A 22,166-nucleotide genomic window follows, 5' to 3' on the forward strand; every position below is an offset into this window, starting at 1 on the left:
AAAATAATAATATACTAACAAAAATAATAGAGTATAGATAAAGTAATGGGAAAATAAACAATGACTCATCAGTAGGGGCTGCAGGGTGGTGTAGTGGGTAGCACTCTTGCCTCACAGCAAAAGAGTCGCGGGTTCGATTCGATTCCCGGGTCGGGCCCGGGTTCCTTCTGTGTGGAGTTTGCATGTTCTCCCCGTGTAAGCGTGGGTTCTCCTCGGGTTCTCCGGCTTCCTCCCACAGTCCAAAGACATGCAGGATGGGGATAGGTTAATTGATGACTCTGAATTGCCCGTAGGTGTGAACATGAGTGTGAATGGTTGTACATGTTGGCCCTGCGATAGACTGGCGTTCTTTCCAGGGTGTACCCTGCCTTCGCCCCCAATGACAGCTGGGATCGGCTCCAGCCCCCCCATGACCCTGAATACAGGATAAGCGGTAGAAAATGGATGGATGGACTCATCAGTAACCCTAATGGGGAACTAGCTAGCAGGAGCAGAGGGACTTCGTTTGTCGACTTTTATTTTGAAAAACAGTTACCGGAAGCATCATCCGTGTTTCCGCTTAGCTTGACACGGCCGGCACAGGTACAAAACCCCGGGTATTTTTCGACGCCCGGTGTCTTTTTCTGCGGAGCGGCCCGATCAGCTGTTGAAGGCGACGTTGGAAGCACCGCCGGCCGGAACCCGTCACCGCTCTTCACTCCACGTCACCGCCCGTCCGTCAACAACAACATGGACATGCCACTGTTGGAGGAAGCTGAGACCCCGAACAGCAGCGCGAAGAAGAGAGTGTCCGACTCCGAACACAAGGTAACGAGTAAAAAAGCTGGATCTGGTGTTGATGTTTTAAATAGATAACAAATACGTACATTCATGTTGTTGTTTTTACAATGTTAGAATGACTCACACTAACACAGCTCATTCATTCATTGTATCTCTTTTATTGTAAATGAGTTAACACTGGCAGTGGATCAGTTTCGGCTCTTAGCCGAACTCCGGGTCTCGGTATCGCGACTGAAAGAGTCCGATTGGTGCGTCGCTACTTTCAAGGCTGAATGAATGAGAAAGACTCAACAGTATGAAGGAGAGGAGCTTGTAGGATAAAGCACAAGTGCGTGTGAAGATAAACAAGTCTATACAAATCAAAAATGGCAAATGCAGGTGTGACACACGCCAGTTCCCAGCTGTTTGTATCGACCTCCCAGAGACAAACACACAGACTGCCTGCATGTGCTTTAAATGCGATGGTGAGGTTGGTCTCTCAGCTGCTCATGCCCTTTCCCGTCCTCCAGGTGTTTAACGATCCCATCCACGGCCACATGAAGCTGCACCCCCTTCTCATCTGCATCATCGACACCCCTCAGTTCCAGAGACTCCGGCGCATCAAGCAGCTCGGAGGGACCTACTTCGTCTTCCCCGGGGCGTCGCACAACCGCTTTGAACACAGCATCGGGTACGTCCTCTCGTCTCCTGTCCAACGCAGAGAGAAAGTAAAAGCAAAGTCTGCAGGTTGCAATAAAGACTCATACCTAACGTGTAATAAAAGTGATGCAATGATTCAACGTTTCATCTCGGTTAGCAAATCTGCGTTTCTTGAACCATGGCCCATCATGGAAACAAATCCGACTTCACAATAAAACCATTTAGAAATTGTGACACAAACATTTGGAATTATACACAAAGAGGCTGTTTGCAATCATCTTGAATTCTCAAAGGCTGCTCTATTTTCACAAGACTGCTTTTCACTCAATCAAGCTTTTATTTTCTAAACTACACAAACCCTAGAAGCCCTTTGAAGACACAATGTTGGCACTGGAACACATTTATTTGTGGCATCACAATGATCATGGATCTGGGTGTTACAGGAAACACCCAGGACTTTATAAATAAGGGTGACGTTCTTCTTCTCCGTGTTTCAGGCTACAATGTTTGTACAAAGTATCTGCCTTCTCTTTTCATGTGTACAAAACTTACATGTGCACTGATGCAGTGACAAAAGTCAAGACAAACAGCCTCTTTGTGTATGAATCCAAATGTTTGTTTCACAATTTCTAAATGCTTTTATAGTAAAGTTGTATTTGTTTCCACGGTGGGGCCATGGTTCACGACACAGAATTGATCAAATACAAATGTCCCTGTGAACTAATCGTTCTAAAGACAACTGTTCAGTGAAGTCAGGCTAACTTGGCTTGCTTAACTTGCAAATACTTAGAAAGATCAGTGTACTTGCTATTTTAAGTTGGACAACTTAAAAACATTAGGTAAACTCTACAAGTCGATACTAAACTTAAGGACTTTACTTACCTTTTTTAAGTGCGACCAGTTTTGGTAAGGGCAACTTTTCAAATTGAACAGTGTACAAAACGTTTGTTTGTATATATTTGATGTATCTGGTGTTTGTGGTGTTCGGGTGCAGGGTGGGTCACTTGGCCGGGCAATTGGTAAAAGCCCTGAACCAGAGGCAGCCGGAGCTTGAGATCTCCGACGAAGACATCCTGTGTGTGCAGATCGCTGGACTCTGCCACGACCTGGGTGAGTCCCACGCAGGGTTCAGGTTCTCGGGTTCTGGGGTTCTAGGATTCAGGTTCTAGGGTTCTAGGGTGGTAGGGTTCTCGGGTTCTGGACCAGGGGTTTCGGGAGACACCGAGGGGGTCGCAAGATGGTTTCATTACTTTGACTGAGATGTTCTTCTGGTAACATGGAAATGAAAGTATTGTCAAAATGAAGTCTGTACATGCAACAAAAATGTTTACTCATAAGTTACATGGAGATGACTTAGGTATCCTGCTTTTATCTAACAGTAAGCTTTTTCTGTAAAATCATATCATGGTTCTGTTCTTTTCGTCGTTCTTGTCAAATCAACCATTTTTTATATTTGTTCACGTGCCAGGACACGGGCCGTTCTCCCATATGTTTGACAAGTCGTTCATCCCCAAAGCACGTCCAGAACTTAAATGGAAGGTAAGAAACAAATGTGATTTCATTTAGTCCTTTAGTTTCGATACGCAGTAAGTGTCAAACGAAACTTTAAGCCAAAAAAAAATACTTAAGGATTACGTAAGGATTAGTTTCTTTCCTTGTTGGCCGATGATCTAAACCGCCTCTTCTTCAGTTGGAAAATGCCGATGTTGTTGGTTATGATTCAACAGAAAAATCTTTGTCAATAATTGGTAAACAAGGTTTCACAACAGCGACATATGAGCCCAGACGTGGATGTGATCTGAACCAGTTACAGGAAACAGGATTGTTTGAGAAGAACCAGTTTATTCGGTCCAAAAACACACCCAAGTTATCGTTATCGTTATCCAATAACCATCAAAATGTGAGAAAGAAATGTTTTTATTGCATCGCAGAGGAGACACACACCTGAAAATAATCTTAAATAAGATGATAAGAAATCATAAGTGTCATCATAAGCATCATAACTGCATTATTTTTTGTTTGTTTTTAATGTAATTTTTGTATCCTGTATTTTTGTTGAATCACAATCAGAAAGGAGCTTATTGCCAAATACGTTTTCACATACAAGGAATTTGCCTTGGTCTTCAGTGCTCATGATATTTACAAAGAATAATCAATAAGCAAAGTACTGCAGTCAAGAACATAAATATAAAAAAACACTATATACATATGCACATCTCTAGCTCTTTCACCATGATAACGTGCTAGTCAGCTTTTTTGCTGATATTTACAATTATTCCAACTATGGAAACTCACCAAGATGATGTTTTTAATCGCCGGGTCTCTCCTGGTCACTCCCCGTGTTTTTATCCACCATGACTGTTTGTTTCCTGCTCCACCAGATGGTCAAAGCAGTTAATACTTTAGTTTCTTTTTGCAGTCGTAATTGATGTCATTTGACTTGCAAGCCTGGCAGGCTCGTTTGGTCATTACGCCTTCTAGACAGATAAGCGGTGCTGATAACGGCGACGGGGCACACGGTCGTTCTGTGAGTTGTGACCACAGACGGCAAGCGATATAGCCTAAGACGTTGTATCCCGCTGTTTCACCGGAGATAAGCTTAATTTATGAGTCATCGAGCTTTCTTTTCCAACCCGGGGTTTAAGTACGAGTCTGTTGGTGTTGCAGCATGAGACGGCCTCCCTCAAGATGTTTGACCACATGGTGGAAAGCAACGACCTGAAGCTAGTGATGGAGAAGTATGACCTGAAGCTGCCTAAGGACCTGGACTTCATCAAGGAGCAGATCGGCGGCCCACCAGACACCAAGGCAGCTAAAAAACGCATGGTGAGCCACCAGGTCTGCCTGTGGGATGTAGCGTCCTGGGAAAAACCTGGAAAACCGTTGACCGGTCATTTAAAAAACACATGAAAAATGAGAAGAAAAAAAAAAGTGATTATAACTTTCTCCTAGTCTGTTTCAGAGCTCTGAAAAACCGATTATAAAAGCATCTGAAAGGGCAGCGTTATGTTTGGGATCATAATATTTATGGGTGTTAGTATTTTGGTTAATAACCCCAGGTCATGTGGTGTCGCATGCAGGTTTGATGACATCGCATCACGTTGCTTTCTTCCCAAACCTGTGTAGCGGGCTGATTCAGTTTTAAAAGTAACTTCTAAAACCTACAAACCGTCATACGTGAATCCAAAGCAGATTAAATAAACAGTCAATTTAAATAAGTTCAACCTCACCCGTTCAAGTTTCAAATGAGATATTACAGCAAAAGAAAAATAGAGTTAAATTCAAGTTCCCTTTTCTGGTTTTATTTTCAGTTAATTCAACAGAATAGGCTACTCCAGATGAACTTAGCTTAGTTAGCTTGTTTCTGGTGATAATATTGAACAGGAAATCAACACAATGCATGGTGGGCGATCGTCAGCTGAACACCGGCAATGCTGCATTGTTGAGGGGCCGTTGCATGAAAACGTCGCAGCAGCTCACAGTGGCGTGATTGTTAAACACACTCTGTCATTCAGGATTTCGTCCAGGAGTTAAAGGTGTGTGTGTGTGTGTGTGTGTGTGTGTGTGTGTGTGTGTGTGTGTGTGTGTGTGTGTGTGTGTGTGTGTGTGTGTGTGTGTGTGTGTGTGTGTGTGTGTGTGTGTGTGTGTGTGTACACTTCATATGCATTAAACATCATGGCCAAGCTTACTGTGGTTTGGTGTTCCTCTCCACAGTGGCCGTACAAAGGCCGTACAAAAGACAAGTCCTTCCTCTACGAGATCGTTGCCAACAAAATAAACGGCATTGACGTGGACAAGTGGGACTACTTTGCCAGGTGGGGCTTCGTGATCTGGTGACGTTGGATATTGTTTGTATTGATCCGTGTTAGTTTGCCGATGACGCTTGCCTCTGCTCGTCTCAGGGACTGCTACCACCTCGGCATCCAGAACAACTTCGACTACCGCCGCTTCCTGATGTTCGCCCGGGTGTGTGAGGTGGACGGCCAAAAGCACATCTGCACTCGAGACAAGGTATGTTGTCACATATGCTTGTTGAAAAAGCAACTTGTCTATATGCAACAAGTCAAACGAAACGGTGAACCAAAATAAGAATACTTATTATATATACTAATTAGTTCTCGTACCAGCGGAGTTTCTTTCCTTGTTGGCCGATGATCTAAACCGCCTCTTTCTCAAAATCTGGAAGAGTCTCTTCTAGTTGTCTGACTGCTTAGTTCCCTCCCATGTGGTGTTGGTTATGATTCACCAGAAAAATATTTGGTAATAATTGGTAAACAAGGTTTCTCAACAGCGACATACAGCCCAGACGTGGATGTGATCTGAACCAGGAAACAGGATTGTTTGAGAAGAGCTCAAGTTTTTTTGGTCCAAAAACACACCCAAGTTATCGTTATCTAATAACCATCAAAATTAAATACATTTTGGTAAGAAAGAAACCTGAACACCCGAAAGGGTTACTTCTTTAATTCAAGTTGTTGCAAAGGCCGGTTATCTAAATCGGATAGACGATAAATATATAAATAAATATAAATGAACAGTTGTTTATTTCAGGGTGCTTTTATTTCATAATTCCACCTTTATTTATTTCAGGAGACTTATATGTGCTAATGCAGCATTTAGTTATTTACGTGTACTTTTATTGCATAATGCAACATGTATTCAATTATTTAAGGGAACTTATATTTCATAATTCCACCGTTATGAATTCAGGGGGCTCTTCTAAGAGGAACCAGTGAAATTTCTAAATGAGCCAACAGTTGTGGAATAAGTTACGGACACAACGTTCCATTCATGGTTTAGTTTATTATCAGGTTGGCTACTATCGGAGCCCAGGTCCACGTTCTAATGAGCTGTAAAATCAAAATGCCGTTAACTTTTCTAACAGGAGGTGGGCAACCTGTACGACATGTTCCACACCAGGAACAGCCTCCACAGAAGAGCCTACCAGCACCCAGTGGGCAACATCATCGAGACCATGTGAGTAGCCGGTCGTTGTCTTTACATCACGATTCGCCGTCCCTCGTACGATACGCAGCAGAATGGTTTGAAAATGACATGTTTGGTTTGAACCAGTGTCGTTGCAACTGAAATACCAGTTATAGTGCAGGTGAGAGTTGGCAATGAAATACCAGTAGACATAATATCCTAATCTGAAGATCTTTTAATGCTGCAGCATGAGCCATCCCCAGTGCGACGCAGGAATGACTGAAGAGTCACTGTTTCTGTTGGCACTTATAATGCAGTTGAATTTACATACAGGTCTGACATCCTGCAGCCCCCGTTCCAGGTGTCCCCAGATGTTGTGTTTGATCAAAGGGTCATTGTCTTATCCTGCATCAATGGGCTCGTTTGGTGACACCCCTGGTGGCAAATGGTCAGACAGCCATTTGCCCACAGAAATACATGATTAAATAGGAATTTCCCTCACATTCCCCCCTTTTGATTAATTTGTAAATCAAACAATTAAATCAACAATCAATAGGTACTGTCATAAAAGGATCACATTGGGGTTACAGAAATCTAAATCGTTACTAATATAAGTTGCTGGATTTATATTACGTGTTATACAATTTTATTTCTTTCGGTCAGGTGATACGATTGTTCAATGATCGGGATCCTGTTTTCTTCTTCTTCAAGAGCGTTCCTTCTTATCCCAAGCCGTGGTGCAGAGCTAAACGTACTGCTCAACTATCCTTCCTGCTTTGTCGGTGTTGTTATGCACGTCGGCGCACAAATGCCAGTCCGCAGAAGTGTACAGAGCACCATCGAGACGGGTGGAAAACTGGACCACCACTGTTCCCCACGGACCAAATTGGTCACACAGCCATTGTTGTCCGTCGGCATCACAGCAGTCGCTCCTGTGGTTTTTTTGCTGGGTCTTCTTCTTCTCGTCCTCGTAGGGTTGCGGGTCTGATCCCCCCGTCCGGATCTCTGCCTTGTGTGGTGGCTCCTTCCTGCAGTGGCTGGCGTGGACCCACGTGGCTCTCTCTGCTATCTTCACAGCCGTGTTGGTTATCAGGAGTACCAGAAATGGTCCTGTCCAGCGTGGTTCCCTCCAGCGACGTCTCCTGCAGTCTTTTATCACCACCCAGTCTCCAGGCTGTAGTGAATGAAATGGTCCTTGCAATGGGGTTGGTAGAGCTGCTCTGACCTGTGTGTGGACAGACAGAGAGTTGGAGAGGTTAATGGTGAGGCAGTAGTCAAGCATAGCATAAGTTGGCTGGATTCCTTGTCTTCTCCTGACATGGGTCTGAGGCACACTAAGCACTTTGGGAAAAGAAAACTTTAGAACAAAATGTTTGTGAGTGGTTATAAAAGTCCCGTGTACACTAGGAACTGTCAGCTGTTTCTATCCAGGCACTGTAACAAACATCTTTGCAAACCCAGGTTGCCCTTTGGAGGAGAGAGGAGGTGTTATTTGGGAAGAAAGGTTAGGCATTTTCACATTTTACATTGTTATCTGAATGGGTGAGCAGGTTTCCACAATTGCCACCATGCAGTCGTGTGGCTCACCATCCACTGCTGTAGACAAAAGGCTTGCTGGTTAAGTACAATGCATCAGGTTATAGTGACATTAGGGAGTGAGAGCAAAACATTATGGTAATGTATCATCTGTGCTGGAGTAAGGTGGCTCATTCTCCACTCCAGGAGGATGGATGCAACTACCTGAGGAACAAAAAGATTTAGCGATGACATTCATTCTTTTTTACAAACCGTCTGTGTCAAAAGGTTGGTCTGAGTCGGGTCAGCCCAAGGTCGGGGCGGCAGTCAGGGTTTGTACAAGCTAAACAAAGCTGGCATGTCCGTCGTTGTCCAAGTCTGTGTGTTTGTCGGTCGATGTCCATGATCATGTGTCATGCTCTGCAGAGGCTGTGCCATCTCAGCATAATTTTAAAGATGGCTTGGATCCGATTATCGGGTAGTTTTTTTAAAAACCTTATGGGAAATAATGTGGCCTAGGAAGGTTACTTCCTGTTTTACCTACTACAATTTTGAGAGGCTGGCTTTGTGCTGCTAAAAACTTTAGCAGTGCCACTGTGTCAGCCTGGCATGCCTGTTCACTTTCTAAAAACCAAAGTGAATTGTCGACCTACTGCATAATTTTACTCCTGCAAGGATGTTTAAAGACCTTTTGTCTCAGTAGCCCATCGCGGCTCTGGTGTGTGTCCAAGAACGACCTGTGACATTGTGTGTGGATCAGAAACCAATGGAGCTCTGGCATACACCGCGTTCTCTGCTCTCATATCCCACACAAATTGCAAGACCGCTGGTTGTTTTTCTTGAAGTGCCTTTTTACTGGAAAGATAGGTGTGCAACAAGGTGAATCTGGACATGCGACAACATGAGCAATCCAAATACTGGAGCCTCCCCAAAATAAATGATCACCAGTTAACAAATCTGACTCATATCCTCTAAGCCATTGTGTCTCAAAATCTTCATCAGCTGTGAGTGTGATGTATTCAGTGCAATGTTAATCGTCAATGTATCTGTGTGTAACCTCCCCCCCCTTTACGATTTGCATTGCAAAGGTTGTTGTTGAACAACAGAGTGAGGATGATTACACTTCAAATAGGAATTTCCCTCACACCAGGATCACAGAGGCCTTCTTAAAAGCAGACGGGCACATCCAGATAGAAGGTTCGGAGGGGCAGATGTTCACTCTGTCCACATCCATCGATGACATGGTGGCCTACACCAAGCTGACAGGTCTGTAGAAACCCTTCAGACACAGGGAAGAGGTGGGCAATCCGGTTCTGAACAGTGAAGCCAAGGCTGAAGTGCCTTAAACTGTCATTCTCTCTGCTGGCCACCAGGGGGCAACTCATCTCTGGTTGTATAGAAGTCTATGAGAAAATGGTCCTACTACTCTATGCTGGCCACCAGGGGGCGACTCCTCTCTGGTTGTATAGAAGTATATGAGAAAATGGTCCCACATAGCTTTTGATGTATTATCTCAGTAAACATTGTTTATGGTCTCAGTCTCTAGTTTCAAGACTTCTTTAATACAGCGTGATGTTTATTAAATGATGGTCCGTTTCATCATGTTATTTTTTGATGTGCAACTCTATACAAACATGAAAGTAATTAAATGCAAAAACTTTAAATCCCTGCTTTAAACCCAGTTAATCAAATTTGGACGATGGTGTATATTTTTGCACTTTGATTGCACTATTTAGTTTGTTTACCTCTTCATATGACATTTGTTTGTATTAAATGTAGTGAGGGGATTTTAACATGTCTGTGTTTTTATGCTGAAAACCACATGGTAAATTAAGATGAATTCAGTGACTTATTAGGTGACTGCGGTGTCTTTGCTTGAACTAAGCTAAGTTTGTCCTTGTAGATCACGTTTTCGAACAGATACTCAACTCCTCCTCCGGTGAGCTGGCCGAGTCCAGGCGCATTCTGCTCAACGTCGTCCATCGACGCCTCTACAAGTATCTGGGCCAAACCAAGCCAGAGAAAAAGAAAGGCAGCATCAAACAGGTTTGTGTTTGTCTTAATCTACTTTTTAAAGTGTACATCGTCGGCTAACAATTATTCCAGTCGATGATGATTCTCCAAATGATTGACAATTCATTTTCAATAAATTATACTTGTTTGTGTCTGCAAAAAACTACTGGATATCCTGATTTGGATTTTTGTACATCATGGTGTATGATATGATACCACCATGATAAAAAAAAAGTAAGGTAATCTCATGTAATGAAATGAGCTTCATCACTTCTCCATCTTCCTCATCTACAAGGAGAAGAGTCCCGAGGAAGAACTGGCTCGATCCAAACCAAGCGGCTCCCCGGACGACGGTCTGCAGGCAGAGGACTTTGTAGTCAGTGTTCCAGTCGATGATTCTCCAAATTATTGACAATTCATTTTCAATAAATTATACTTGTTTGTGTCTGCAAAAAACTACTGGATATCCTGATTTGGATTTTTGTACATCATGGTGTATGATATGATACCACCATGATAAAAAAAAAGTAAGGTAATCTCATGTAATGAAATGAGCTTCATCACTTCTCCATCTTCCTCATCTACAAGGAGAAGAGTCCCGAGGAAGAACTGGCTCGATCCAAACCAAGCGGCTCCCCGGACGACGGTCTGCAGGCAGAGGACTTTGTAGTCAGTGTTCCAGTCGATGATTCTCCAAATTATTGACAATTCATTTTCAATAAATTATACTTGTTTGTGTCTGCAAAAAACTACTGGATATCCTGATTTGGATTTTTGTACATCATGGTGTATGATATGATACCACCATGATAAAAAAAAAGTAAGGTAATCTCATGTAATGAAATGAGCTTCATCACTTCTCCATCTTCCTCATCTACAAGGAGAAGAGTCCCGAGGAAGAACTGGCTCGATTCAAACCAAGCGGCCCCCCGGACGACGGTCTGCAGGCAGAGGACTTTGTAGTCAGTGTGAGTGTTTAATTCATTCTTGTAAACAGCACTGTGCTTTTATTGATTTATTTATGATTAATTATGCATTTTCATATTAAGCTAATACATTTGCTTTTAGATCATCTCTATGGACTACGGGATGAAGGAGGAAAACCCCATCAACAACATGTATTTCTATTCCAAGGCTGACCCAACCAGAGCCTTCAATATCAACCAGGACCAGGTCAGAGCTGCAGTCCACGGAAACCAAATCTTTATCCGTCTTTTCTTCATTTTTGTCTCCGTCTGTAAAAAGATAAGCTGCCTTCTTTGTCGCCAGGTGTCTAAACTTCTGCCGGAGCAGTTTGCTGAGCAGCTGATCAGAGTCTACTGCAAGAAGACGGACGAGGGGAGTCTGGAGGCAGCCAAGAAACACTTTGAGAAGTGGCGCATGTACAAGAACTTCTCCAAGCCCACGGTAATACTTATGTGCAGGGATCCCCCCGGAGTCACAGGAGACGGTGGTGGGAAGCATTAAATAAGCATTTACTAGCACTCCAAGACAGCAATGGAAGGTGAACTGAGCGTTGAGTCTCATTTGCTCTTCATGCTTTTTTTCTTTATTCACACACAGTACGGGCTGAGCTGACTCCTCTGAAAGCCAGCTGGGCCGACCACGAGGGTGGGGAAGGGGAGCGTGATCGTGGAAACAACAAGAAGAAAGCCAAAGTTCAGCTTTTCAAGTAAGAGGAAGCGAGCGATCTCTGTCACATTCGGCAGACGAGACGGAGAAGATTATATTTTTCTATGAGGTGAGTGTTGAGCTCAGCAAATGAGGACGGGAAAGTAATATATAAACTCTATATTCTATATTCAGGGCTTGTACTCAGGATGCTTACATCAATATCTTACTGGTGGTTTTTATTTCAATCAGGTTTTTAATTTGGAGCTGCAGGTGTTTTACGTGTATTCCTTGTTTCTGTCCAGTAACCGGCGATCATGTTTTTACACCCTGAGCAGTAAATCATGGTCAGTAGAATGTATTGCTTTGAACATGTGAGCAGTATATTTATATTTATATACATCTCATTTGTTTTAAGGGGGGGGGGGAGACTTTTAATATAATACTTTGAAGTGGTTGTGTTTACTTTGCACGTTTATATTTTTCAGATGTTTGTTGTGTGGCGTTTTATTTATTGTTTTAACAGTAAGTCGCTCAACTTTCCCACTATTTTATTTTCCTTTCAACTTATAGATCTAATAATAATAATAATAATCATATAATAATAATCAATAATCAATAATAATAAGATCTGTGCATTTTAAATATGATTTGATCTTGCCTGATTGCTGGTTGTGTTATTTTGCTGATTGTGTTCCGAAGAACAATATTTTTGATGAAGAGAAGAGTTGTTGGAGACCTGTGAATCCTGTTGAAAAGGTGCTGGAAACTGTTTAAAATAAAACTCTTTTCTCTCCAGTTGTGTCCTGATGTAAGTACACTTGTTGAACACCAGAGGGCAGCTGCACTCAGTTAAATCAGAGACTTCCCTGTAATGTTAGGATGCTTTTACAATCCCAACAAATAAACACAAAACATCAGTAAATGTATCAGAACCGCTTTACACTGGATGAACAAATAGGACAAATACGCCAATCCAGAAAGTGAAGCGATATATACGTATCTTATTTTTAAGATGTAATTGCATTGGATCATTAAAGAGTAATGTATAAATCAGTCAGTGATGGATATATGAACAAACCCCTCAGGTAAGTTTGGTGGATGAAAGAGCTGCTAAAGGGAAGATTTCTGGCTGATAGTCTAAGAAAAAAAATATCTTACATATATACATGAAAGACATACACAGATATACACTGTAAAATTAAATACATTTTGAAGACACTACAGATGAATAGGGGAAAAGAAAAACATGATATCAGTGAGCTTCTTGGCAGCTATATGAGCAGGAAATGAAGGGACAAATATCATTTCTAAGCATCCACTAATGTAAATGAATAAGCTTGTTTTATTTATCTCAGTCTCCTGCAACACTGAAACAACACAAGAGGGAACTTCACGGGGTTAAGGAAAGGAGATAGGAGAACTGAAAAGGATTTAGGAAAAGTCGACCGCGGTGCTCAGAGAATCCGACCGGACTTTCACTACTACGTCATTATAATGTTGCTGATGATTGACAGCTGATGATCCGGTGATTGACTGTCTGTATAACGTCACGTTTACTCTTCTTAGTTCGTTAATAAGAAGTCGGTATGAACAGGACCCGGACCAGAACTAGAATGGTCTCGGATCGGACCAGAAACCCCCCTCCCGTCGTCGACGTCATCCGGCGTTTCGGCTTTCAACAACCAAAGGTACGTGTGTCCACAGGCAGCGGTGTTTCCCCGCGTCCCATTCATTGAGAGAGAGGAGCAGGGGAGGAGCTTAGCACCTGGCTACAGCAATTAATCACAGAAGCATGTCATCACGCACCAATGCTCTGGGGCCTCATTTATAAAACTGTGCGTAGGATCCTTACTAAAAGTGTACGTACGCCCAAAAGCCAAAGTTTGCGTGCGCCAAAAAAAAATCTGATTTATAAAACTGTGCGCACGCAAGCTGTACGCAATGTTCCCTTTATAAATCACAGGATCACCTACAAGTGTGCGTACCTGAATCCCCCCCTGTACACGCCCACATTTTACTATATTAATGAGCCGGCATGCAATCGTTTCCGTGTGGTGAATCACGGCGACAGGTCAGAAAAATAGCGTAGAAACGTAACTTTTCAGAAACGGAGAAAGAGACACTTGTTGGGGAGGTGGAGGCCCGGAAAATAATTTAATTTAGTGGCCACAGCAGCGGGATCACGAATAAAAAGAAGCAGTGCGAGTGGCAACACATTGCTGCTGCAGTCAACGGCGTCAGTGGGACGGAGGAGCGGACGGTGATCTGAAGGTCAATGACATCTTTCCGCTCCTAACATGGATTTAATGTATTGCTAGAGTATTTGAGGAAGTTTGATTTTGATGTGACTTTGACGGGGATTGTGTCTGAAAAGGAGGGAGACACAGACGCGACTGAGACCAGAGGGATAAGGGTGAACAGATTTTAAACTTTTATTGTATATAAAACAAAACGTTAAATAGTTTTTGTCCTTCCAGAGTCCGCAGCGTGTGGCGTAGAGGAGGGTGACGGTGAGGAGGGTGACGGTGACGGGCCCTCGGCATAGCGTCCGGGTCCTGCGCAAAGCAGCAGCGCACCCCGGACGCATGGCACATCAAGCGGTCGGGTGCTCACTGATGCCGTCCTGCAAATTCAGCGAGACACAATCGCCGCCAGCAACAACGTTGCAGATGAGCTACGGCAAACGCGCAATGTGATTAATAAAATAATACGTTTACAATGAACATTGATTGCTGTCTTCCTTATATTACAAACGCATAACATCCTCACGGATTCTTGCGCCCTGTTGATACCCCTCCAGTCGGGCAGGGGGACGTGGCTCGGGGTCATCGATACATTTGCGCTCTCCACGCTCCACGACTGAGCGCGCACGAGCGTGCCACTCATTATAGTGCATTTCCTCTGTATAAAATAGGAGTTGGCTTACTGAATACCAAACTTGAGACCTATTAATCTTGAATGAATAAATCAGAAGGCACTAATTCCAATAATGTATCTGCACTCTCCACAGGTTGTCCGGTAAGAACAGGTATGATGTTGATGGGTTAATGAATCCAATTCACACACACTCTCATTGAGATGCCCCTCATTTATTGGAGAATTCTTCTGTTGATACTGTCTGTGTGGTTACTACAATAAAGAAATAAACAGAAATGTGCATATTAATCATACACAATAATTATAATAAACAGAAACAGACTGTTTTATAATGCAGTAATAAGGCTATGTAAAGATAAACAGTAAAAGATGAATAAATGAGAAGATTTGAGTGTTGAGACTTAAGGGACTGTCAACAAAAGCAACCTCTTAACTCAGGAAGGCCCATATCTATCTCACTTGCATAGTGTGCACAAGGGGAGAGACAAATAAATGCGCGACGATCCCTTAATGGACGCATCTGCACGCTCACTACACTGCCGTGACATAACTAATAAACACCTGAAAACCACAGCGGTACTCCATTAATCAACATAACAATATTATCATGGGTCATATACATCAATTGGACTATCAAATTGGCAACAATTAACCGATGCACAAGACACCTTACAGTACGATAAACTTAATTGCCGAATAACACTCAGAATATAATTAAGACCAGTATCAGAATGATAGCGTATTACTCACACTCTCATGGACGCACAAGACGGAGCAAATCAACAAAAAGGAGAAGCAAGAGTCCAGAAAACACAGCTGCAGGATAAATAGAGTCCAAACGGCTGGGATGAACGAATAAAATCCAGAACTGCTGCGGTGAACAAAACTCTCCTCATCGACTCGCGCCAGACACTTCTCTCCGTGCAGCAGAGGTCTCTGATTGGTTCAGCGCATCCAGACATTAACTGTTCATGTGAAAACCATGCGCAAGGTAACAGGCTCTAGGACTGAGCATGTGAACTGTGAATGGGCTGATGAGGGATGCGATGTTGGAAATGGGCAATGAAGGGCTAACCTTCTGAACACTCTGCGCTCTGGTGGTTTAAAAACGAGGATAAAGTGTAACAATTATACGATGGCTTAATGGCTGTATATATGTGCGTTGATGATATATGCACATAAATAAGGAAGTTATTCCCGCTGTGTTCTACAGTGATCTAATGGAAGGTATTTATTGTATACTGCATTACATGCATTTGGGCCGTCTCCTCCTCCTGCGGGGACAGCGCTGATTCAATATTTCAAAATGATTTTGATTTAAGATACAAGTCAGATTTTAAAAGAAGGTCAAAAACATTGCTGGAGTTCATCATGATAACGCAGATCTAACGTATGATATGGAGTGTAATTAAATGTGTGTGAGTCATCAAAAATATATAGTTCTTCTCACGTTTACCGCAGAGACAGTTGATATTTTTAAAGGAAGGTTAAAGACACACCTTTTTAATCAGGCTTTTAACTAGTATTTTAAATTCTTCTTAACATTCTTATGTGATTTTATCTTATTTTATATTTTTGCTTTTATCTTGTTTTTAGATGATATTGATCTTAAATAATTTTAGTTGTTTTACTTATCATTGGTATTGTTTTATGTTATTATCTTTATTATCTTTTATTAAGCTGGTCACTTATTTTTTCATGTGTTTTAGTTTTTAGCTTTAACTCCAGTGTTTCCTCAGGGGGTCTTCCACACTGGGAGCTGTGTCTGGGCTGCTGCTGGGGGCGCTGTCCCTGGGTCCCTTCGGCTCGGCTGACTGTTGTCTGTCGGTGTCGGGGGGCCTGGGCACTGGTGCCCCTGTGGCACAGCCTGCGACTCCTCCCAGTGTGGATGGCCCCCGAAGATAGCGTTTCCTCAATCATCAGTGTCATGCCATGTCTCCCTATTGTCAGAAGTGAGAGTGTGCAGGTGTGTGTGTTTGTGTGTGTGTGCGTGTGCAGTATGGAGGGTGGGAGGGAGGGGCTTTATTTGTAATTGTTTTTCTTTTTTTCTTTTTGATGTGTGTAAAGCACTTTGTGTTACATGTTTTTGTATGAAAAGTGCTCTATAAATAAAGTAAAGTTGGAGTTGAAGTTGATTCCCTTCCCGTCTCCAGAATGTGCGTACCGGTACGCATGCCCAAGAGTTTGCTTACGGGTACGCACACTTTCCCGTCAAGTTTGGTTTTTATAGATCACAACATTTGCGTGGAAAGTGGCGTACGCACGTTTCCAGCCCTGTTTTGTGCGTACGCAAGCTTTATAAATGAGGCCCCAGGTGTGTACTTGAGGTCAAAATGAAGGTCGAGTATAAGATGAAAGTCTGAGCACCAGAAGTGCCTCCTTTCTGAGAAACTGCTACTCTGGAGGTCATTTCTGCTGTAGTGATGGGGGAACTCTTCACTGCAGCTTTTTCTCTCTTTTTTTTTTTCTCTCATATCAATGTCCCATATTTCCCATATAATTCCCTCTGATCAAATCTCTGTGATGCTCTGTGGACATGCCGCTGTTTGAAACTGAGCTCGTGTCAGTTTTTCCAGCTTGACTGGTCAACATCATCTCAGAGGATGTGCGTTGTAGGATTTTGGCGACTAAAGTCACCTGCATGGATGTTCTCCCGGCTGTGGTTGGTAGGAACAGCATTTGGGATGGTTGACTTGGTGATGAACAGTTTTGATTTGTTGCTTAAGAAGCTGTGATGATGCTATTTCTTCAGCATGTTTGACTCTATTTCTGTTATTTGTACTGCTTAGACTCGCCTCACGTCTGCTGACATTAATGCATGACTTCCAATGTTAAGTAGAGATGCTGTTACATTTGTTTGCATTTTTAAAGAAACAAAGAACCGGTCCTAATGGCCAGTTACTGAAAGCACTAACTCCTGTAGTCCATAAATCATCTCCTTTATGTGAAGTTTGACATTCTAAAACACACTTTTTGCAAATATTTCCGTCATATTTATTAAACACATCATTCAAAACTAAAAGCTTGCTGTTAAAATACCACACTCAATTATCAAATACTTGCTCCCAGAATGCACCTGTGAAGACACCAATGACATCACTTAGAAATCACACAAACAACAAATCTGAATCTGTTTCTACTGAACAATAATGAAGTTAGAGGACTGTAATTACAACATTCTGTATTTAATTCTCAATAAAAGACAGTAAAATGTTTATGTCATGTTCACTTAGAGACATAAACACATTACATTAGTGTTCATAGCCTGTAGTTACAGCATGCTGCAGAGGAAAAGCCAACGACTCCAGAGAACAGTGTTTTATACCAAGCACATCAGTACGGAAAGTTGTGATACAAAAGGACCTTTATTGGAGGACTTTGTATTTGGATGAAGAGATGTAAGATATCGAGTGTTTTGTGTGAATGTGTTTGGTTTTGCTATTTCTTGTCAAGGGCCAAAGTTGATGCAAACAGGAAATCCTCTGAAGTCCAGACCGTTTCATTTCAGAAACCGCTCGGTTCCTCCTTTGCAGTTTTCAAAGGACGCCAATGTCGAACGGAAAGGCCTCAGAAGGACGCAGTTTATGAGAAGATTTTATCAGAGGAGTACAAGTTGTGTTCCATGAAACCATTCAACCAAATTTTCCAGAAATACCAAACGATCACATTTTCCTGGGCAGGATTAAAACTCTGGCTACTTCTGTTGACTGGAGATTTGCATGGATGTCAGTGACGCCGTATGTTCCTCAACTGGGCGCCTCTCTGACTTGTCACTTGACTCTGTTGTCTTGCAGATCCTTTCCTACACCAAAGACTCCATGAGCTTGGGCAGCTCCCAGTTTCGGGGCCGCGTCGGTTTCTCGTCCACCATGCCCTCACGCGACGTGTCGCTGTACATCAACAACACCCAGGAGGCCGACTCGGGACGCTACCTCTGCCAGGTCATCATTCCCAACAACCAGGGCCTCACAGCTGAGCTCAGTCTGGACGTGAAAGGTAAGACGCAGTCCTGCTGCCTGTCTGCCTGCCTGTCTTCCTGCCTGCCTGCAGTTATACATTGACACTTGACTATGACAGGTTGAATTATAACATTTTGTAATCCTCTGGTCTCAGTTCCTCCTGCGGTTCCCAAGTGCTCCCTATCAGGGAAGCCGGTGCAGAAGGGAAACGTGACTCTGAGCTGCAGATCCAGCTCTGGGAAGCCCATCCCTCTGTACAAGTGGAAGAAGACCAGTCCCAGCTCGGAGGTCTTCTTCTCACCCATGCTCAGTGAGTACACTCGCATAGCAACGGATGCATCTGCTGATTTTGTGTGTTAACGTGCACGCCCAAATACACATGGGGAAATCCACGTGTTTGATGGTGTTTCAGATGAGAATGCCGGCACTCTGAAGCTGAATAACCTGAGCAGCAACATGTCGGGGAAGTACGTGTGCACAGCCAGCAACTCGGCCGGGTCCGAGAGCTGCTTCATCAACCTGGAGATCATTAGCTGTACATAGCACTGTTTCCAATTACACACTCGTTTAACAGAAAGAAACGCGTAGACATGATGTGACATCACCGCGTGTCCTCATTCCTCCCGTAGCCAATAAAGTGGGGGTGATTGTTGGCGCCACAGTGGGCTCAGTGGTCGGCTTCCTCTTCCTCATCTGCATCTGCTTCTTCTTCCTGCTGAAGAGGCGGAGAGACAATGAGGACGACATGGCCAACGAAATCAAGTGAGTTTACGTAGCTCACCTTACCTTCGACACCGACCATGTAGTTCATCTCGTGTGTCATTTCAAATACATTTCTGTTGTTTAGTGTCCTTTACATAACGCCGTTCACAGAGTTTGGTTTCTATGAGGTGATTAAAAAAAAAAGTTTGCTCTGGTGGCTGCTCACTCAAAATGACACCTAACTAACTAATTAAATATAATTAAATACTGTACAAGGTAAAGAGTAATATATAAAAGAGGAAGAAATGTAAGGAACTCATTATGAGATACAGTTGGAAATTAAATTGTATTTAAATTTAAACCACAAGAGGGTGCCATAATATGTGAAACATTCAGTTGACAAGGCAATGGAGGTGATACGTGAAGGACTTGATTTCCAATGAAGGACGCCTTGTTGTGTTTGGAAACTTATTAAAACTCATTATATTAAATTATATTATATTGTGTCTATAAAGGTTTTTGCATAGTTTGCCCAAACAGAATCACAAAAACATCAAAGTTAATAAAGTCATGAAAACATCATAGTGCAATATGTTGATAAAGGTCATAAAAAAGTTATATCATAATATGAAAGTAGACAAAAATGGTGAAGATAAATGTTGACACGATGGGCCTTTAATTCAGCACTTGGGGCTAAAGTAATCAATTAATCTGATTCACTCAATGATTTGTCAGAAAATAGAAACTAATCTCAGTTAAAAATGGAAGTGATCTCATCTTCAAGATGGAAGTGATTGTTAAACTAAAATGATAATTAGTTTTTCAAAATATATTCCTGTAAATGATTTCTGAATTTTCGGCCTGTTTTTAATTGGACCACTTTGAATTTGTGAAAATAAACCAATCTTAAAACATGTAGATTTAGTGAAAAGATGTCTTTACTTCCTGGCACAGAAAGCGATATTTGACCATTTCTGCCTGTTCTGGTTGTTGCATCTCAATATTAAACTTACAGAATTAAATCTCCCATTAAGGCTTATGGGCCTTTAGGCCATGACCTGAAAACCATATCTGGCCATTTCTGCCAGTAACCTTACTTATTTACAGATTTGCATTTTAATATTTGAAGTCAAGTTTTAAAGTATTGAATAACTTTCAAATAAAAGAGCAAATGTCACAGTATTTGGCCTGTTAACACTGTTTATGACCCTTTCAGATGTTGCATGAAAGTCTTGTGTGTGCTGTAACAGTAACATGATGGCGCGTCCTGTCTTCCTGCAGGGAGGACGCTCAGGCTCCCAAGCGTGTGTCCTGGGCAAAGAGTGGCATGGGTTCAGACATCATCTCTAAGAACGGCACCCTGTCCTCCATCGCCTCCAGCCCGCACCACAAAGAGCCCTCCGGCAACCACCACCACCTGCAGCAGTACCCCCAGCGCCCGCCCTCAGACACCGCCTCCATCATCACCGCCACGGGCAGCATGGCCGGCTACCGGCCGTCCCGCCATCACGGAGCCTCCACCCCCACCCACTACAGCTACAACAACAACCCCACCCTGCCGCGCGGGCAGACCGTGGCCTCCGAGGCCAGCACCAACGGCAGCTCCCTCCCCAGACCGGAGCGCTACACCCAGCTGCCCCAGGCCCAGGTGCTGCCGCAGACCTACGGCCAGCCTCAGACCTACGGCCAGGCCGCTCCCTCCCCGCCACCGCTGCCCACCTCCGCGGTCACAGCCTCCAACATCATCCGCATGGGAGGGGTGCCCATCATGGTGCCTGCACAGAACCAGGCCGGCTCTCTGGTCTAACGCCTGCTAGAGCTGGCTAAAACAGTGCAAAAAACTGTGTAACTGTCCCTTTACGCTCTCAAGAAGGGTCAGCAGATTTTTTTTTTTTTTAAGGGAAAGTTTTAACTACTATTTTAGCAAAGAGTTAATAGATGAAAAGGTCAAATTCACTTATTGACCCCAGAAGCTTAAAGGCAAGACTTTCAGACACAGACTACTTGCTCCGAGTACAAGTCTTTTATATTCTGTATGCACTGTATACATTGCAGCATATGTATAGATATGATTTTCATATATTTGTCCAGTATCCTCTTTTCTACTGTATCAGCGCATTTCCAATATCGTTTTTTTATTTGTTGCAACACAACATTATCCATATACTAACGCTTGAAATTGCAAAGTATCCTAATCCTTTTATTTTGGCTTTACTTCAGTTTATATAATGCTCTTAGACTCAATTCTTGAAACACAGATTAGCAAAAGCTTCTTATAATATTCAGCACTTTGCTAATACACGGGTCCACACTTATAATATAATTCTAAAGTTGCCTCCAGAATGGAAACTGTAAATATGATATTTATTTTGTGATAAACGTATAGCATACTGTTGGCCTGTATGGAAGGTCATATGTTTGCCTGCCACACCGGATACTGAACCAAAGATATCCACCATGTAACATTCTCTCTGTAGATTCAGTTTCATTCTAGTGGAGGTCAACGGGAAGAAACCTCTGGAAATCCACATGACATAGACGACGTTTGATTCAGAGCCAAAAGGCTTCGGGCTGGTTAGACGAACCTGGAACCTCTAAATCAAAATCATGAGTTGTCAAGGTGTTTTAAGATTGTTGATGGTGCCAAGGAAGTGATGGGGAGATATTCCTCATGAAGAGGAAACACTACAGGTGGACACAGTAAAAAAAAAAAAAAAAACTTAGTATACAGTCACCATGAATCTTCCCCCCGTGGATTTAGGTCCAGAAATGGGAACGTTAGATAAATCCATGTTCAAGATTTTCATTTTGTTGACATTAGAATCAAATGTTTTTTCAGAGGAATTTTGGAGATCTCTTTGTATCCATAAATCAGAAAATACTGTCAACAGATATATATATATATTTAAAAAAAACAATTTTCTCCATGTTATCAGTAATAAATGTTGTATAAATGAGGCTATGAAATATATATGAACAAAGCCTCTAGAAACGGTCAGAATAAAGAGGAGGATGAAGTGGAGATTTCTGGCTCAGAGTCTGAGAAAAGACCAATATTAAAGATATTCTCATTCACTGAGTGGTCATTGAGGTGCTTTTTAAAGGGACAGGTCACCCAAAAATCTAAACTGTATCTGCCTT

General features: G+C 42.6%; 3 protein-coding genes across 8 annotated transcripts in view; all 3 read left to right on the forward strand.

The window, feature by feature from the left end:
- The window catches only part of LOC311026134 (deoxynucleoside triphosphate triphosphohydrolase SAMHD1-like), a 72,089-nt gene that overhangs the window by 33,017 nt on the left and 16,906 nt on the right, over positions 1 to 22,166 (forward strand). Inside the window, exon 1 of one of the 3 annotated variants that reach the window (XM_084029489.1) lies at positions 616 to 700. The exons of the other annotated variants lie outside the window; for them this stretch is intronic. The gene's annotated coding sequence lies outside the window, so the exon portion shown is untranslated. Of the gene's footprint in view, positions 1 to 615; positions 701 to 22,166 lie in introns of those variants that run through there. 3 annotated transcript variants of the gene reach the window in all.
- Positions 598 to 12,282, forward strand: LOC311026130 (deoxynucleoside triphosphate triphosphohydrolase SAMHD1-like). Of its 4 annotated transcripts, XM_084029480.1 has the most exons (16): positions 598 to 807; positions 1,290 to 1,450; positions 2,414 to 2,529; positions 2,888 to 2,958; positions 4,087 to 4,245; positions 5,134 to 5,234; positions 5,322 to 5,430; positions 6,305 to 6,396; positions 9,011 to 9,126; positions 9,764 to 9,906; positions 10,169 to 10,249; positions 10,462 to 10,542; positions 10,755 to 10,841; positions 10,942 to 11,046; positions 11,143 to 11,280; positions 11,437 to 12,282. In XM_084029480.1, the coding sequence occupies exons 1-16, from the start codon at positions 730 to 732 to the stop codon at positions 11,449 to 11,451; spliced, it is 1,653 nt and encodes a 550-aa protein (XP_083885606.1). In that variant the 5' UTR covers positions 598 to 729; the 3' UTR covers positions 11,452 to 12,282. The 4 variants fall into 4 exon arrangements, with proteins under 4 accessions (XP_083885606.1, XP_083885607.1, XP_083885608.1 ...); XM_084029481.1 differs by lacking the exon at positions 10,755 to 10,841 and having other exon boundaries at positions 10,462 to 10,548; XM_084029482.1 differs by lacking the exon at positions 10,462 to 10,542.
- On the forward strand, positions 18,158 to 21,155 carry LOC311026142 (endothelial cell-selective adhesion molecule-like). The gene is made up of 5 exons (XM_084029503.1): positions 18,158 to 18,360; positions 18,478 to 18,633; positions 18,736 to 18,858; positions 18,953 to 19,085; positions 20,307 to 21,155. Exons 1-5 carry the CDS (start codon positions 18,183 to 18,185, stop codon positions 20,830 to 20,832), a joined length of 1,116 nt encoding a protein of 371 aa, XP_083885629.1. The 5' UTR covers positions 18,158 to 18,182; the 3' UTR covers positions 20,833 to 21,155.

Source organism: Eutrigla gurnardus (assembly GCF_963514095.1).
Source record: "Eutrigla gurnardus genome assembly, chromosome: 15".
Taxonomy (NCBI): Eukaryota; Metazoa; Chordata; class Actinopteri; order Perciformes; family Triglidae; genus Eutrigla; species Eutrigla gurnardus.

Bases quoted from the DNA above. Each gene is read 5' to 3' on its own strand.
- LOC311026130 (XM_084029480.1), top strand. From the start codon at position 730: ATGGACATGCCACTGTTGGAGGAAGCTGAGACCCCGAACAGCAGCGCG. The intron at 9,907-10,168 runs GTTTGTGTTTGT...CTCATCTACAAG, and splicing joins AGAAAGGCAGCATCAAACAG to GAGAAGAGTCCCGAGGAAGA. The intron at 10,543-10,754 runs GTCAGTGTTCCA...CTCATCTACAAG, and splicing joins TGCAGGCAGAGGACTTTGTA to GAGAAGAGTCCCGAGGAAGA.
- LOC311026142 (XM_084029503.1), top strand. From the start codon at position 18,183: ATGAGCTTGGGCAGCTCCCAGTTTCGGGGCCGCGTCGGTTTCTCGTCC. The intron at 18,859-18,952 runs GTACATAGCACT...TTCCTCCCGTAG, and splicing joins CAACCTGGAGATCATTAGCT to CCAATAAAGTGGGGGTGATT. The intron at 19,086-20,306 runs GTGAGTTTACGT...GTCTTCCTGCAG, and splicing joins GACATGGCCAACGAAATCAA to GGAGGACGCTCAGGCTCCCA.